This window comes from Coregonus clupeaformis, unplaced genomic scaffold (assembly GCF_020615455.1).
Source record: "Coregonus clupeaformis isolate EN_2021a unplaced genomic scaffold, ASM2061545v1 scaf0327, whole genome shotgun sequence".
NCBI lineage: Eukaryota > Metazoa > Chordata > Actinopteri > Salmoniformes > Salmonidae > Coregonus > Coregonus clupeaformis.
The window spans coordinates 205490-221036 of record NW_025533782.1 but is presented as its reverse complement, the minus strand read 5'-3'; the positions used below and the strand labels follow the sequence as shown (position 1 = coordinate 221036).

The 15547-nt window shown below is 43.0% G+C and overlaps 2 protein-coding genes across 3 annotated transcripts in view; one reads left to right on the top strand and one right to left on the bottom strand.

The window, feature by feature from the left end:
* Positions 1–912: 912 nt before the first annotated feature.
* Positions 913–9561, top strand: LOC121572986 (tumor necrosis factor ligand superfamily member 12). Its single transcript, XM_041885025.2, has 7 exons — positions 913–1043; positions 1252–1592; positions 3606–3687; positions 7837–7893; positions 8160–8183; positions 8418–8548; positions 8715–9561. The coding sequence occupies exons 2-7, from the start codon at positions 1392–1394 to the stop codon at positions 8979–8981; spliced, it is 762 nt and encodes a 253-aa protein (XP_041740959.1). The 5' UTR covers positions 913–1043; positions 1252–1391; the 3' UTR covers positions 8982–9561.
* A 2343-nt stretch (positions 9562–11904) lies between these two features.
* The window catches only part of LOC121572117 (chromodomain-helicase-DNA-binding protein 3-like), a 35374-nt gene continuing 31731 nt past the window's right edge, over positions 11905–15547 (bottom strand). The window contains exon 39 of one of the 2 annotated variants that reach the window (XM_045214859.1): positions 11905–15019. In XM_045214859.1, coding sequence (XP_045070794.1) covers positions 14916–15019 — 104 coding nt within the window. In that variant the 3' untranslated portion in view covers positions 11905–14915. The remainder of the gene's footprint in view (positions 15020–15547) is intronic. The other variant, XR_006658545.1, reaches the window with a different exon arrangement.

Here is a 15547-nt window from a genome sequence, read left to right as displayed (position 1 = left end):
ACACCAGTGGACATGGCAAAAACGCCGACATGCGCTGAAAACAAAGTGGCCAAAATGCATACATTTCCTTTGAGATCCATATCTTTGGGTTTTTCTTTTAAATGAAAGCTAACCTTATATTTAAAGCCTTTTGGAATCCACATTTTACACTAAATAAGAACAGTCAAAACTGTTCGCTGCTCTGGCACCCCAATGGTGGAACAAGCTCCCTCACGACGCCAGGACAGCGGAGTCACTCACCACCTTCCGGAGACACTTGAAACCCCCACCTCTTTAAGGAATACCTGGGATAGTATAAAAGTAATCCTTCTACCCCCCTTACCCCCCAAATATATATATATATATATATATATATATATATATATATATATATGTAAAGTGGTTGTCCCACTGGCTATCATAAGGTGAATGCACCAATTTGTAAGTCGCTCTGGATAAGAGCGTCTGCTAAATGGCGAAAATGTAAATGTAAATGTGATCTTCTTTGGGACAGAGAAGGCAAAGGACAGTTGGGTGACCCCATTTAGTTTTAACCATGATATACACGAACAATTATTGGAGGCTTTGAGTGTGATCCAGGTCATGCAGTGCCTGCGGGTAGCGCTCTGTCTTGCCCAATGGGTCTTGCCCTATACACCAGAACCACCTTGTGGACACTAATGAATTAGTTCAGTCCAAATAGATTCCAGTAGCCAAGGCTACAGTTATTCCCTCCCTGCAACAAGTTGATGCAACTCTGTGTTTTGATTTGTGCAATGGAGCAAATATAGTGTGACTAATGCTTTAATATCTACTTAGTGGCTTTTGGGAGTGGATCCAAGTTGTGGGCTGAAGGCTTTGCATTCGTGCGTCTGGCACACCACCGGTGCACTAAACTAAACTGAAAACCCCTTCCTGGAGAAGAAAAGCTGATGCGACAGTGTGAGTGAAGGATCATACGTGGTATGTCTAAGGCAGATATGACCCCAGCGAGGCTGCAAAGGCAGTGGGAAGACAAGGAAGTTGACTCAACGAATCAAGTGGCAGAAGGATGCAATCATAGTGTATGTAAACTAGGCGACAACTTTCTTTGCACCCTTGCTGCAAATTTCTCAACATTGCGCATTTGAATACGACCTGCAAGCCAGACAGTCCAATATATTTCGTCTGTTTAAATTAATTGATTAAAACAACAATATTGGCTATTTAGTTGCTGTTTTGAAACCTATGCAATGATTTAATCTTTCACATGACTTCTACTTTTATCAATAGGGCTATTGAGATCTCATTTGTACTGCGGCCAGTAACACTTGCACGCCTTGCCGAAAATGTGAGTATTTGGATTGGATTTCACAAAGAAAGGAAACGTGTCGCTGGAATAAAGTTAATATGAACATTTCGAATAGTCTGCAATGGTAACCGGGGAATGTGGAACGACCATGCATCGAATTCTGCCGAGGAGAAAAGTGCGCCAACTTCGCTTCGTCTGGGCATTCATGGCCATGGTGGCTCTGTCGGCCTCTGCCTGCAGCGCACTGTTTACGGCGTGGACCTGGAGACAGACGCAGGACCTGTCCCAGTCCTTAAAAACTCTGCAAGACCGATTGGAGCAGGTAAGTAGCCGTGCTATGTAACAATGTAAATTTTTTTCCAATGCACTTTGTATTGAATGTGTTACACACTGTCACCAGTTATTTTTTCAGTGATAACAATTTGGAGCTGTTGAAATTACTGTTACGCAACTACTTTGTGTCTGGTGACTAGTGGTTACGGGAACCCTCGTGGGGGACTATGGAAAATGCAAAGCCACGTTCAGCCCCCTCTCCCTATTCCTTCCATCCTGCGGAGTTAAATTGTTCACAAATAGCGGGCCTCTTCACTGCTGGTGTCCTGCGGATTCTGCGGACTGCAACAGAGGCCGTTTTATTGCTTACCAATAAGTGCACTCAAGCGGTGGAGTAATTTTTTATGCTGCGTCCACTGTCTCTCTGCCAAGTTGAATCGTTCTACCGCCAGTTGTGTTCCAATTTTAGCCCAATTTACTGGATTCCCTTGACTTTTTGTCTGACTTTGCACTGAAGGATTGAGCTGCGTAAAACAGAGTAGGCCTAATTGTGTGGCAAAATGATATGCAGTATGTAAAGCCCACTTATTGCAGGTAGGCTAGGCTTCCACCAGTGGAAGAATTCTGCAGTCCTAATGGAATCTGAAGTGATGCTTTGTAAGGCATATTACACTGTAATGGACCCTGTATTACATTGTGACAATGCACCCAGCACTGGACTTTTAACACGAGTTGCTGGTCTTTTTATTCATTCAAAACTTTTCGTTATGAATAATACATTATGCATGTGCAGTCTTAGATAGCCTACTCATGCACTTAATATATCTTATGGTGGGGTTGACAGACCCAGTGGCCTGCTCCTGCCCATCTGTCAACCCTTTTAGCTAGCACTCAATGAGCCAGCCGGGACAGTTCAAGTCCCCAGTAAACGCAACCTCCAGTCCAGGCAGACTTCCTCAGTAGGTACTATATCAAAACCACCCCATAGGCTGCACTGCCCAGCACACAGAGAAACAGTAGCTGTTTATTGAAACCTACCTCTAGCCTCCCCCTCCATCTCTCTCTCTATTTCAAGCAATAGGGCCCCTTTGGCATATAGTAGGCCCCAGTACTTCAGAAAGTACAAGTTCAACTTTGCAAGCTTGACACATTTCAGTAGTGTTTTTTTCTTCCTGCTTCTCAGTCTCAGCAGGGGAGTTAAGAAATGTGAGGAATGCATGGCACTAAAAACACGTATTAGGTGTCGCAACCAGTTTAGGAGGAAGTGGTTGACATATTCTAAGCTTTGGCATTGCAGTGGCATACTGACAAATACTTGGAGTCTGTTTGTTTATGTGGTTTTGCAGAAATCTTCTGTCTGTGTAAATTCGCAGCAGGAGCCAATTTGACAACTGTCATAATAAACTCAATGGTCTCGCTCTTCCTTTCTCTCTCCCTTTCTCTCTTCCTTTCTCTCTCCCTTTCTCTCTCCCTTTCTCTCTCCCTTTCTCTCCCTTTCTCTCTCCCTTTCTCTCCCTTTCTCTCTCCCTTTCTCCCTTCCTTTCTCTCTCCCTTTCTCTCTCCCTTTCTCTCTCCCTTTCTCTCTTCCTTTCTCTCTCCCTTTCTCTCTCCCTTTCTCTCTCCCTTTCTCTCCCTTTCTCTCTCCCTTTCTCTCTCCCTTTCTCTCTTCCTTTCTCTCTCCCTTTCTCTCCATTTCCCTCTCCCTTTCTCTCTCCCTTTCTCCCTTTCTCTCCCTTTCTCTCTCCCTTTTTCTCTCCCTTTCTCTCTTCCTTTCTCTCTCCCTTTCTCTCTCCCTCTCTCTCTTCCTTCTCTCTCCCTTTCTCTCTCCCTTTCTCTCTCCCTTTCTCTCCCTTTCTCTCTCCCTTTCTCTCTTCCTTTCTCTCTCCCTTTCTCTCCATTTCTCTCTCCCTTTCTCTCTCCCTTTCTCGTTTTCATGCTGTCTGTCTGTCCTGTCTGTCCCACTCTCTCTCCCTCTCTCTCTCTCCCTCTCTCTCTCTCTCTCTCTCTCTCTCTCTCTCTCTCTCTCTCTCTCTCTCTCTCTCTCTCTCTCTCTCTGCAACAGGTGAATACTCAGCGCAAGACCATTGTCCAACTCATCATGGAGAAGAGAGAGTTGCTGGTGGGCCAAAGGGTGAAGAGAGATGGTACATGCATGTGTGCCTGCATGCTGGTGTGTGTGAGACTGTGTGAGACTGTGTCTGTGTGCATGCCGGCAAAAAAAATGATTCATATAGCACTACACCTCATTTACACTCCACCGCAGACAATGCCTCTTTCTCTGCCTCCCAATCATCATACATGCAATACATAATCAACAAAAACCTAACGGTCACAATAGATCAGAGATGATAGATCCCATTGATGGTGCTCTGCTCTGTTTTTTTTTTATGGCGCAGCACAGCATTTAACTACAGGGGAATCTTGGCTCCGCATGGCACCTTGGTTAGGCCCCATGGGCACTCGCTGCCTGCTGCTAAAAGTTGACACAGGAAACAGTAGGCAGCTGGGTGACTGATGCAGAAATTACAGGTCTGCTCTGGACTGACGAGAACCCAGAGAAACCATCTGGCATGAGGAGGGAGACCACGTTGCACGCTTCAGGGACCTAAAGGGATCTTTCCCCCGATGAGACTGACAACAGCTATGATTTGTTGAGAAAGATTGAGCATATTGGCAATTTTTTGATGATCAAGCATTGGATTATATATAGGCTGTAATACCTACATGTTTCAAGCAGACCACCATAGTCCCTGTGCCCAAGAACACCAAGTTAACTGTCTAAATGACTATTGCCCCGTAGCACTCACATCTGTAGCCATGAAATCCTTTGAAAGGCTGTTCCTATCACGTTTCAGAAGAAGACCCAGATGCAGACAGTGTCGAAGTAACAAAAGTTTATTACAAAAACAGGGGGCAGGCAAACGACAGGTCAAGGGCAGGCAGAAGTCAATAATCCAGATCAGAGTCCAAAAGGTACAGAACGTCAGGCAGGCTCAGGGTCAGGGCAGGCAGAATGGTCAAAACCGGGAAAACTACAAAACAGGAACTTGAGAAATACAGGAGCAAGGGGAAAACCGCTGGTAGGCTTGATGAAACAAAACGAACTGGCAACAGACAAACAGAGAACACAGGTATAAATACACTGGGGATAATGGGGAAGATGGGCGACACCTGGAGGGGGGTGGAGACAAGCACAAAGACAGGTGAAACAGATCAGGGTGTGACAGTTCCTGGCTCACATCAACACCATCATCCCAGACACCCTTGACCCACTCCAATTCCCATACCGCCCCAACAGATCCACAGATGACGCAATCTCTATTGCACTCCACACTGCCCTTTCCCACCTGGACAAGAGGAACACCTGTGTGAGAATGCTGTTCATTAACTACAGCTCAGCGTTCAACACCATGGTGCCCTCCAAGCTCATCACTAAGCTAAGGACCCTTGGACTGAACACCTCCATCTGCAACTGGATCCTGGACTTCCTGACGGGCCGCCCCCAGGTGGTGAGGGTAAGCAACAACACATCCGCCACACTGACCCTCAACACGGAGGCCCCTCATGGGTGTGTGTTTAGTTCCCTCCTGTACTCCCTGTTCACTCACGACTGTGTGGCCGCGCACGACTCCAACACCATCATTAAGTTTGCCAATGACATGACGGTGGTTGGCCTGATCACAGACGACGATGAGAAGCCTATAGGGACCTGGCAGTGTGGTGCCAGGACAACAACCTCTCCCTCAACGTCAGCAAGACAAAGGAGCTGATCGTGGACTACAGGAAACAGAGGGCCGAGCGCCCCCATTTACTGTAGTGGAGCGGGTCGAGAGCTTCAAGTTCCTCTGAGTCCACATCACTAAGGATCTATCATGGTCCACACACACAACACAGTCGTGAAGAGGGCATGACAATGCCTTTTCCCCCTCAGGAGGCTGAAAAGATGTTGCATGGGCCCTCAGATCCTCAAAAAGTTACACAGCTGCACCATTGAGAGCATCTTGACTGGCTGCATCACCACTTGGCATGGCAACTGCTTGGCATCCAACCACAAGGCGCTACAGAGGATAGTGCGTATGGTCCAGTACATTACCGGGGCCGAGCTCCCTGCCATCCAGGACCTCTATACCAGGCGGTGTCAGAGGAAGGCCCTAAATCATAGACTGTTATCTCTACTACCGCAAGGCAAGTGGTACCGATGCACCAAGTCTGGAACCAACAGGACCCTGAACAGCTTCTACCCCCAAGCCATAAGACTGCTACATAGTAAGTCGCTCTGGATAAGAGCGTCTGCTAAATGACGTAAATGTAAATGTAATAGTTAGCCAAATAGCTACGTGGACTATCTGCATTAACCCTTTTTGCTCTAACTTTTTTGACTCATCACATATGCTGCTGTTACTGTTTTCTTTCTCTCTGCATTGTTGGGAAGGGCCCGTAAGTAAGCTTTTCCCTGTTAGTCTACACCAGTTTTTTTTACAAAGCATGTGACTAATAAAATGTGATTTGATAACATTTGATTTGAGGCTAGACAGTGCACACGTCATCTCTGTGCATCGTGAAATAATGCTGAGGATGGGCAATAGTAAACCTGGGTTGGAAATCAATAGGAGGAGACTACTCAAGTCTCAAGAGTTGATGCATGTTCAGTTCAGAAGCAAGATATATATGAAACAAGGCAACAGTAAACACATAAATGACGGATCTCTATGGCAAGACACATCATTCACCCAAGTTGAATCAAAATCAGGCCAGTGGTGTCTGAGATATTTTGTGTGACTAACGCCCTTGTGCCAATCAATTTAGTAAATGGCCGATCTCTATGGCAAAATCGGGCCAGTGGTTTCTGAAATATCACGTGGGTTAGCTAGACTTATATCCCTGAGCATGTGTGCCAAATTCCATCACTCTGAGTTAAACAGATCAAGAGATATAAACACGTGTCCATTATAGCGCCACCGTCTTGACAGTGTTTGCAACATGTGCACCAAATGTTGTTACAATACGAATATCCTTGACTGATTTATATGCATTTATGTGCCAGACCACGCCCACGTGAATGTTTATTGGTCTATGTTGTTTTAGGTACTAGTGTGCATTGTATTGAGAGACCTTTGTCCATAGATGCAACATGGCAAGACACATTATTCACCCAAGTTTCGTCAAAATCAGGCCAGTACTGTCTGAGATATTGCGTGTGATAAACTAACGTACTAACGAATGGAGACAGATCCATAGTCCCCTCCCTGATTTCATTGTGGGGGACAATTATCCCCAAATGATGAATGGCCACTATTCCCAACATTACAGTTATATGTGAACTTAGTTTTTGATTGACAGCATTATCAAAAAACTGTATCGCTTGAGGCTCACCCACAGAAAATCCTAATGCTATGGGGTCACCCACCTGCTAGTCATTTCAGCAGGGGCAATATTTTCCTAAGCTAAGCAGCCCCCCCAGTGTTCAATGTTTGCCACTCTTTTCCACAACATATCCTACAGTGAATACATACTGTGTGTGTGTAGCCAGTATCAAGGCCTGGAATCACTCCCTGCAGGCCTGATACTGGAGCTAAAACAAACCTCTGGAGAACAACGAGGCCTGTCTTACCCCCCTCTCTCCCCCCTCTCTCCCTCTCTTCCCCAGTTTTTGAGATGGATTTTATTTATTGTATTTATTTGAACGGTGGCCATGGCTGTTGCTCTTGCCTATTTTTCCTGAAAGGGCCTTTACAGTTAATTTGGGTCATAGAACAGCCAAAGGCCTCCCTCCCTCTCTCTTTCACTCTCTCCCTAACTGTCTTCTGTCTCTCACTTTCTCTCTTGCTTTCTCTCTCTCCATCTGTGTGCCTCTCTCATCTGTCTCTTTCCCTATCCTCCCTTTCTCTCCCTTTCTCTCCCCTTATCTCCCCTTCTCTACTCTTCTCTCTTAATCTACTATGTTTTAGTTGACTGGACCCAGCTGGCACAGAAAGTAGTGAGAACAGACAAGAGACAAAAGTAGGCTACACTTACTGAAAACAAGAATAAAAAAAGACTGATATCCTAGCAGAGCAGAGCTGAGCAGAGCCGGAAGAGAGGAGAAAGGAAATCCTTCTCCATCTGTTAGAGCCGTTTGAGTATTCAGGTGGTGGATAAACGACCACAAATTAATACATTATGCTTGCTACGACACGCACCACAGCTGTGACAAACAATATTATCTCCTCTAGTTGGAACGAAAACAAAAAACCCTCTGAATTTTTCTCGTCTGTCATATTAACTAATTCTTTCTTCATTTTTCTCTCTGCAAGGGGGAACTGGGAAAGGGAAGAATGGAAATGGAAAGAAAGTGGCTTCTCAGTTTGAGAGTAAGTGACTTGGCAGATCTTCATAATAGGTGCATCCAAAATGGCACCCTAAAATGGCACCCTATTCCCTAGATAGTGCACTACTTTTGACCAGGGCCCATAGGGCTCTGGTCAAAAGTAGTGCACTATATAGGGAATTGGGTGCCATTTCATACGCACCCACAGTGTTATAATGTAGCATCTGTTGAAGTGGTTTAGATTGGATTTGGATTAGCTAACAGTTCTAAAATCCTAATTCCACTTTTCCCTCTCTCTCTTTCCACTAGTAACCAAAGAGTCTGTTCAGAAAGGTAAGCTTTATAAACGTGGATGATGACATTTATGATGGAAAAGTCTTCTGGATTTCTGGAATTGGTCTCGTAAGATCTCTGTCCCCGATGACAGTGTTACAAACTGTAAAAAATCAACCCTACACACACAAACCTACAGTATAAAGAAAGAGAAAATAATTTGTTGTTATATTTATGCGTGCACTGGTTCCTCCCTTTCAGTGCTTTAAATGTGTGTGTGTGTTTGTGTTTCAGTGGGAGAGGACGGCTTAATAAAGGGATGGACGGACTCTGATCACTTGAATATGAGCAAGGCGGTGAAGTACAACGCAGATAGAGGCACCTTCACAGTGGAGAGAACTGGAGTCTACTTCCTGTACTGTCAGGTGATCTTCTGGGAGTTGTAGTCTTGTGTCCACCTGTCATCCGAAACTACAACTGTCAAACTACATAGGCTTAATCAAATGCTGATTGACCCCTGTTGGTCTGCTCTCTGCTTCTTCTTTCTTCGTTTTCTCCATCTCTCTCTCTCCCTCCATCTCTCTCTCACAGGTGTTGTTCAATGAGAACCAGTCTCAGCTGGTGAAGCTGGACGTGGCGGTGGTGAGGGGGAGCCAGCGGCTTCAGAGGTTACAGTGCATGGAGGGCTACGGCACTACGCCTGCAGCCGGATCACACCAGTTCCACTTCCTCAAACCTTGCCAGGTGTCCGGCCTGCTGCGGCTGGAGAAGGGGGTGGAGCTAATAGCCATCACAGGCCCCACTTTCAGCCTCCACATCACGGGAAAGCACTACTTCGGTCTGTTTAAGGTCAACTGAGCTGCCGGAGAGGATGGAAATGTTAAAAGGAAGGAGGGGAAAACTGTTTAAAGGAAAAGTTTTGTCTTACTCCGACCTGTATCAGAGACACACCAATGTGATATTTCTGGATTCGTTTTTATTGTGAAATCTGGACCAACGATCTGAATCGTTGGAATAACTATGAATCATGTTACCTACAGACACTCTGTATGATACCTTTTCAAAGACAGAAACTGCAAGGAAGACTTTAAAGGGAAACTATATTATGCACTTCTAGACTCTCCTAGTTTCTACCCCTGCTTCTTTGAAGGAAAAACTCATGGAATGTTCTCTGGATCAGTTGATGGTGCTCTTCTGGAGCAAAACTCATCCACCAGACTCTTCTTTCACCGTGACTTAGCCTGAGGACAGCAGGTGCATGGTGCACCTCTCTGAGGAGCTAAGCTGGTGAACTACTGAATGAGAAGGATTCTGGATAATGAGCTGTACAACTCTGTCTCTTATCCATTGTAATCCTTGCTTATATTATCTCAGCAGCCTTGAATTAATATTACAGTTTTTCTCAGTACATGTCTTTCACACACAGGAACTTTATATAAAAAACGATGACTATCATACACCCCCCTCAATTTGTCAGGGCATGAACTCTACAAGGTGTCAAAAGCGTTCCACAGGGATGCTGGCCCATGTTGACTCCAATGCTTCCCACAGTCAAGTTGGCTGGATGTCCTTTGGGTGGTGGACCATTCTTGATACACATAGGAAAGTGTCGAGTGTGAAAAACCCAGCAGCATTTCAGTTCTTGGCACCTACTACCATACCCCGTTCAAAGGCACTTAAATCTTTTGTCTTGCCCGTTCACCCTCAATCCATGTCTCAATTGTCTCACGGCTTAAAAATATCATTCTTTAACCTGTCTCCTCCCCTTCACCCCTTCATCTACACTGATTGAAGTGACATTGAATTGAACAAGTGACATCAATAAGGGTAGGGATCATTGCGTTTTTACGTCATGGAAAGAGCAGGTGTTCTTAATGTTTTGTACACTCAGTGTATATCATTTTACCAAAATTATGCATCTCAATCTGTTAACATTATAGGCCTATCATATATAATTTTCAGATGTAAATATTGTTCTGTTGAATTACATTGAAATATGTTACATGATTTAAAGTATCGAGGCACTAGGGCTGGGATTCTTTCCAAGATGTGTTATAGAGCACTGCACTAAACAGCCGATAACTAACATTTTAAAGGCTTTTTCCCCAAAGTACACCAAGTTCGCATTCACGGTAAGCGATGCGCACCTCGGCACAAGCCTAAAAAAACTTCAGAAGTCCATTATAGTGCACTGCGCTATGAGGCGCATTGGATTGGATCCTGATCTGTATGTGAAAATAAGGGTTAACCTGTGGAGATATGTCATGGTGGAAATAGAAATTATTTTGTATATTGTAATCGCAATACTTGTACTCATTCCAAGCTCTCTTATGTGCCATTTGCAGCTAAATGTTTTGAATACAGACAGTACAAACAAAGTATTTCTAGCAGGTGGTTTGGTTTAATGTTTTACCACTCCTACTCTGGTTTATAAGTAGTGTGTGGGGGACCACATTGGCTTCTGCTCAGCAATTTCCACATGTGCACGCATGCACACACACAAATACACAAATACACACACACACACACAGCAAAAGTCATGTTATTCTGGTTTCCAGCTCAAAACGTCATTTCTCATCATTAGATCACAAGTGTAAAATGTGGTATTGTAATGTAGACATATTTCCTGTTTGATTTCCTAATCCTTCTCCGCTTCCCTTTTGTTTTTACTGCATTTACCCCCTTTGCACCTCACCTCACAGACACACTCACACACACACACATACACACACACACACAGCTCCTCAACTCTCACTTCCTGATTCCGATCTTGAACCAAATCGCTGAAAGCTCCCCAATTCCTATTATTTGAAATGTCAAAATGTATTGCTACTTTAAAAGCCTTATTTTGCACAAAGAGGCCTGTCTGTGAGAAGTCAAACTAGTAGGGCAAGGTTGAAGAACCAGTGAGGGGATATTGTGTGTATACATGTTTGCAAATGATGTCTGCAATGCTGGTTGTTGTTCTAAACTCACTTCCTATACAAATGTTTACCTTTTTAAACCTTTTCCTGTTTAAATCTCCTTGTGTTCGCTTTTGACAGACCAGGGATTACTACTGTACAGAGGTAGGATCTTAATTTGAGCCAGTTTGCTAAAGCAGGAAAAAAATCCTGAAGCAACAGGAAATGTGAATTATTATGTTGATAATTATTCCAAAAAATTGTAGGGTTTGATATATTTTTCGGAAGGGAAATTCAAGTCTGAAATTTGAAATTTGAAATTACAAACGTCAGAAGCCTTTTTAAACCTCAAACAACACTACAATGTTTAAATGTCCTGAATTGCAGGAAAGTTATCCTGCAACAGGGTGATCAAATTAAAATCCTACATCTGTACTATGATACAGTATGACACAAAACAAATAAATCATCTTCTTATCATCTTCTAACCCCATTCTTCTCCTGCTTCCCTCGATGACATCACTGTATGCGTGGAATGCTGCTCTATTCTAGTTCTTTAATCATGACTCACACACTACTGTGTATTCAGTCGTCACCACCTATGATTCATAGATCTGTAGCTTCTCAAGGTCTGGGCTCAGTACAACACAGTGCAGACAGACTGGGATGACCTCATGTGGGGGCTAGAGGAGAGGACTCAGTCACTACTGATCTGCGTCACGTTATATCCTGTAGCATCACTATCCTCTCTATCCTATAGCAGTATCCTATAGCATGGTAAAGTATCCTACAGTAGATTTTTACCCATGATCGCTGAATCAGTGTGTGTGTGTGTGTGTGTTTTCCTCACTGTTGCTATTCAAGCATCCATTCACAAATCTTTTTTTAGATTTTTATTACAAACAAAACCCCAAATAAAAGACAGAAATGCATTATTATTGTGGCATCACTGCCATTCATTGTTTCATGGATCGGCACCACCACAACGTACACAGTGACACAAGATATCGAGGAATTAAAAACAAAACACAAAATCTGAAAAAAGAACAAAAAAGAGAGAGAAAATAAGTGATTTGACAGTATACATTTTAGTTAAGGGGTTGCAAAACACTTCCTACGAAACGTAATCAGTGAAATGTAGTTTAGACTCTTCAACTTGGAACACCAGTGTGGAGTATCCAGGGTTTTAGCTAAATAAATTAAATGTTTCTACTTTAATTATTTGAAATAAGTCCAGGGAACTAACTAAAAGTGGACTGTTTCAACTAGCATGTATAGAGTTTACATCTGATCTCTTCAGGCTTAACACACTTAATTCAGACATAACTTTCTTTACAGTTATTTCAGCTATGTTATGTTTAAGGCGTATTTGTGGATACAGTATATAAAATTGAGTCGATTCTACTAACAGCCTCTGAGTTTCCAGAGAATAATGAATTGATGTACTTTAACTGTTAAGATAGTACACGGTTTCATTTTGTCTTAATGCATTTAGGGTTACATATGTAATCTATTATAAAGGTTATTTGCAAGCCCCAAATCTAGAATGTTATATATTTTTTTGTATTATATCTATTTACGAAGTTCAAAGGTAAACCTCTGTTTGCTTTCTGTTCTGATTATAAGATGTCAGATGCAGTGTAAGAAGTGCACCAAATCATAAGATTGTATCTTTTTCGGAATTTCTCATTTGGTAGAAGCTCTTTTTTCAAAGACAACAGCAACGTCGACAACAACAATAATAATCATAGTCGCAGTAAGGTAACAAGAGTAAAAACACAAGAGAACACGAATGAGCCAAGTTTAAATATGCAAAGAATATCACAGAATTCGTAGAAAGAAGTAGAAACTCGAAGAAAAAAAACAAGGAAGAAAGGATTGATGGAGAGGAGGAAGAGGAGGAAGGGAAAGGGGGATAGAAGCCATAGGAAGGGAGGTCGGAGAGAGCAAGGGGAGAGGAGGACTGTAGTTGAGGGTAGTCGAGAAGCTTTATAACACTGTATGAATTGCCTATGAAAGGTTATGACCATTCGCAGGGGTACTGAAACTATCCATTTGATTGCTGTGAGTGAAGCCTATCCTGAACCAGCACCGGAACCTCCCATCCCAATAAAAAACAAAACATGCACCCGGGTCTGTAAGAACATCCACTGGCATAGGGGCTATACGCTATACCTCATTCAGTCAATATAATGCTGAGTTGGAGTTGTACTGACTGACTCTTCAGTATTTCTACATGTACCATCAGGTCAACATGAAAGGGAAATGGGCTGAGAGTTTACTGCCAAGTTTAGAGCCCCCTGAGTCCTGTAATACTTCACATCAATTCTCCAACGGGAAGAAATACTGTAGGCACAGCTTGAATGATAACACACCATTTTTAGTGAGTATTCATATTGCATGCGTCAGAGGAAGAATGGCAGGAATGGTGTTAAGAGTCAAATGTTATACTGTTATATTATGCAGCTTCCTCTTACTGGAGTGACCCATGGAAGGGTCAAAGGTCAAGGGTCGGGTTCTGTAGTGGTTATTAGTTCTAGGTATTTGGTGTTGAGGTGTTGAGAGGTTGAGGGTCTGTGAGCGGTGCCAGGATAAAGAGGTTCTAGCTTACGGTACTACATGTATATTGTTCTGGAGTATAGGGGAGGAGACCATCTATGAGAACTAGTAGGCTGCTTGTGAGGAGTTTCGGTTGGTTTGAGGCAGACAAGAAGAGATTGAGCAGGTGAGAGTATTTATGTAACAGCGTGGACCACGTGTGTGTGTGTGTGTGTGTATGTGCGCACATGCGTATTATGTTAATCTGTTTGTATGTGTGTGTGAGAGTGTGTGTGTGTGTGTTAAGGTTATTATAGTAAATGAAAACTGAAACGAAAAGGAAAACTAATCATGAAAAAACAATTTTGTAAACTGAAATTAAATAATTAACACATCTGTTTGAAAAACTAAAACTATACTGAAACTATTATCTTTGACTCCAAAACTAATTAAAATAAAATAAACTTTGGGCAAAAATCAAATGGAGTTTTCAAGCTTCTGAATCTGGTTGGTAAATGCTGACAGGAGATGTCGATGTTACAAATAGACCTAACTTGTGCATCACTATAACTAGTTATTACCAGAAATACTCCATTCGATTCGTATTAACGGCCATTGTGTATGTTGCCTGTACGTTGTCAATGGGCTGTGCGGTGCATTCTGAGCGATTCTGGGACAAGGAGTGCACTCCTTCAAGGATTGAAAGGGAGTCAATTGGGTGCTAGCAAAAAAAAAAAAACATTAGCATGAATTAGCCTACGGGAACAAGAAACACAACATTACACATATTTTCAGAGATGTGAGATAATGAACTTGTTCTCTGTAATATCGTATAGCTTTGAAATAGTGACATTACGTACTTTCGAGGAAAATAGGCAGTTTTCTAGACTCATACCCTGACTTTTACAAGGGATTGCGTGACGATTAGCTTAGCAACCGCATTACGCAGCATGACAACGTGAACACGATTGGTCGACAGTTTGATGGGCTGGGTGTTATACGTTCCTTCATTCATTGACCAATGAGATTCCCCTCCTCATTTCTTAAAGTATTTCTGCTATCACTAGCTAACAGGGAAGAAATACCCTACTTTATGTCCCTATAACTAAAACTGAAACTAAATCATATAAAAACAAAATATAAATATTTGTATAAAACTCAAACTTAATAAAAACCAGTAAACCAGGTCTGAAAACGAACTAAACTGAATAAAAATCGAATATAAAAGCACAAAACTATAATAACCTTGTTATGTGTGTGTGTGTGTGTGCGCACGCGCATATATGTTCATGTGTGTGTGTTCGCGCTGTGTGTGTGTGCGTGTGTGTGTGTGGTCAGTGAGTGGTGTTATTCAGTCGTCGATACAGATTACTTCCCCAAAGCGCTGGTCTCTCCTGTTCAGGAGTAGCTCTGCTTCCCTTTCCTTCTTCACTGACAAGGGAGGCCCGTTCAACACTGTAGGGGGAAGAGAACACACACATTAGCACACACCCACACGAGCATACACACACACCCATGTATATGGCAGTGGAGGCTGCTGAGGGGAGGATGGCTCATAATAATGTCTGGAACGGAGCAAATGGAATGGCATCAAACACCTGGACACCATGTGTTTGATGTATTTGATACCATTCTGCTTCAGCCATTACCACGATCCCATTCTCCCCAATTAAGGTGCCACCAGCCTCCTGTGGTATACGGTATATGCTTACTGTACATTCAGAAACATTCGGTCAAACACACACACACACACACACACACACACTCACACACACTCACTCACTCACTCACTCACTCACTCACTCACTCACAGAACACGTCAAACCCTTCACTTTGTTTGATGTCCTACTTTGAACTTTTCTCCATTCCATGATTAACTGAGGTTAAGGCATTATGTGCTTAATCAAAGCACCGTCCTCCACAAGAATGATCACAATGTCACTCTATCGCTCTCTTAATTTTTACCCTGAACTCTCAGCTTCA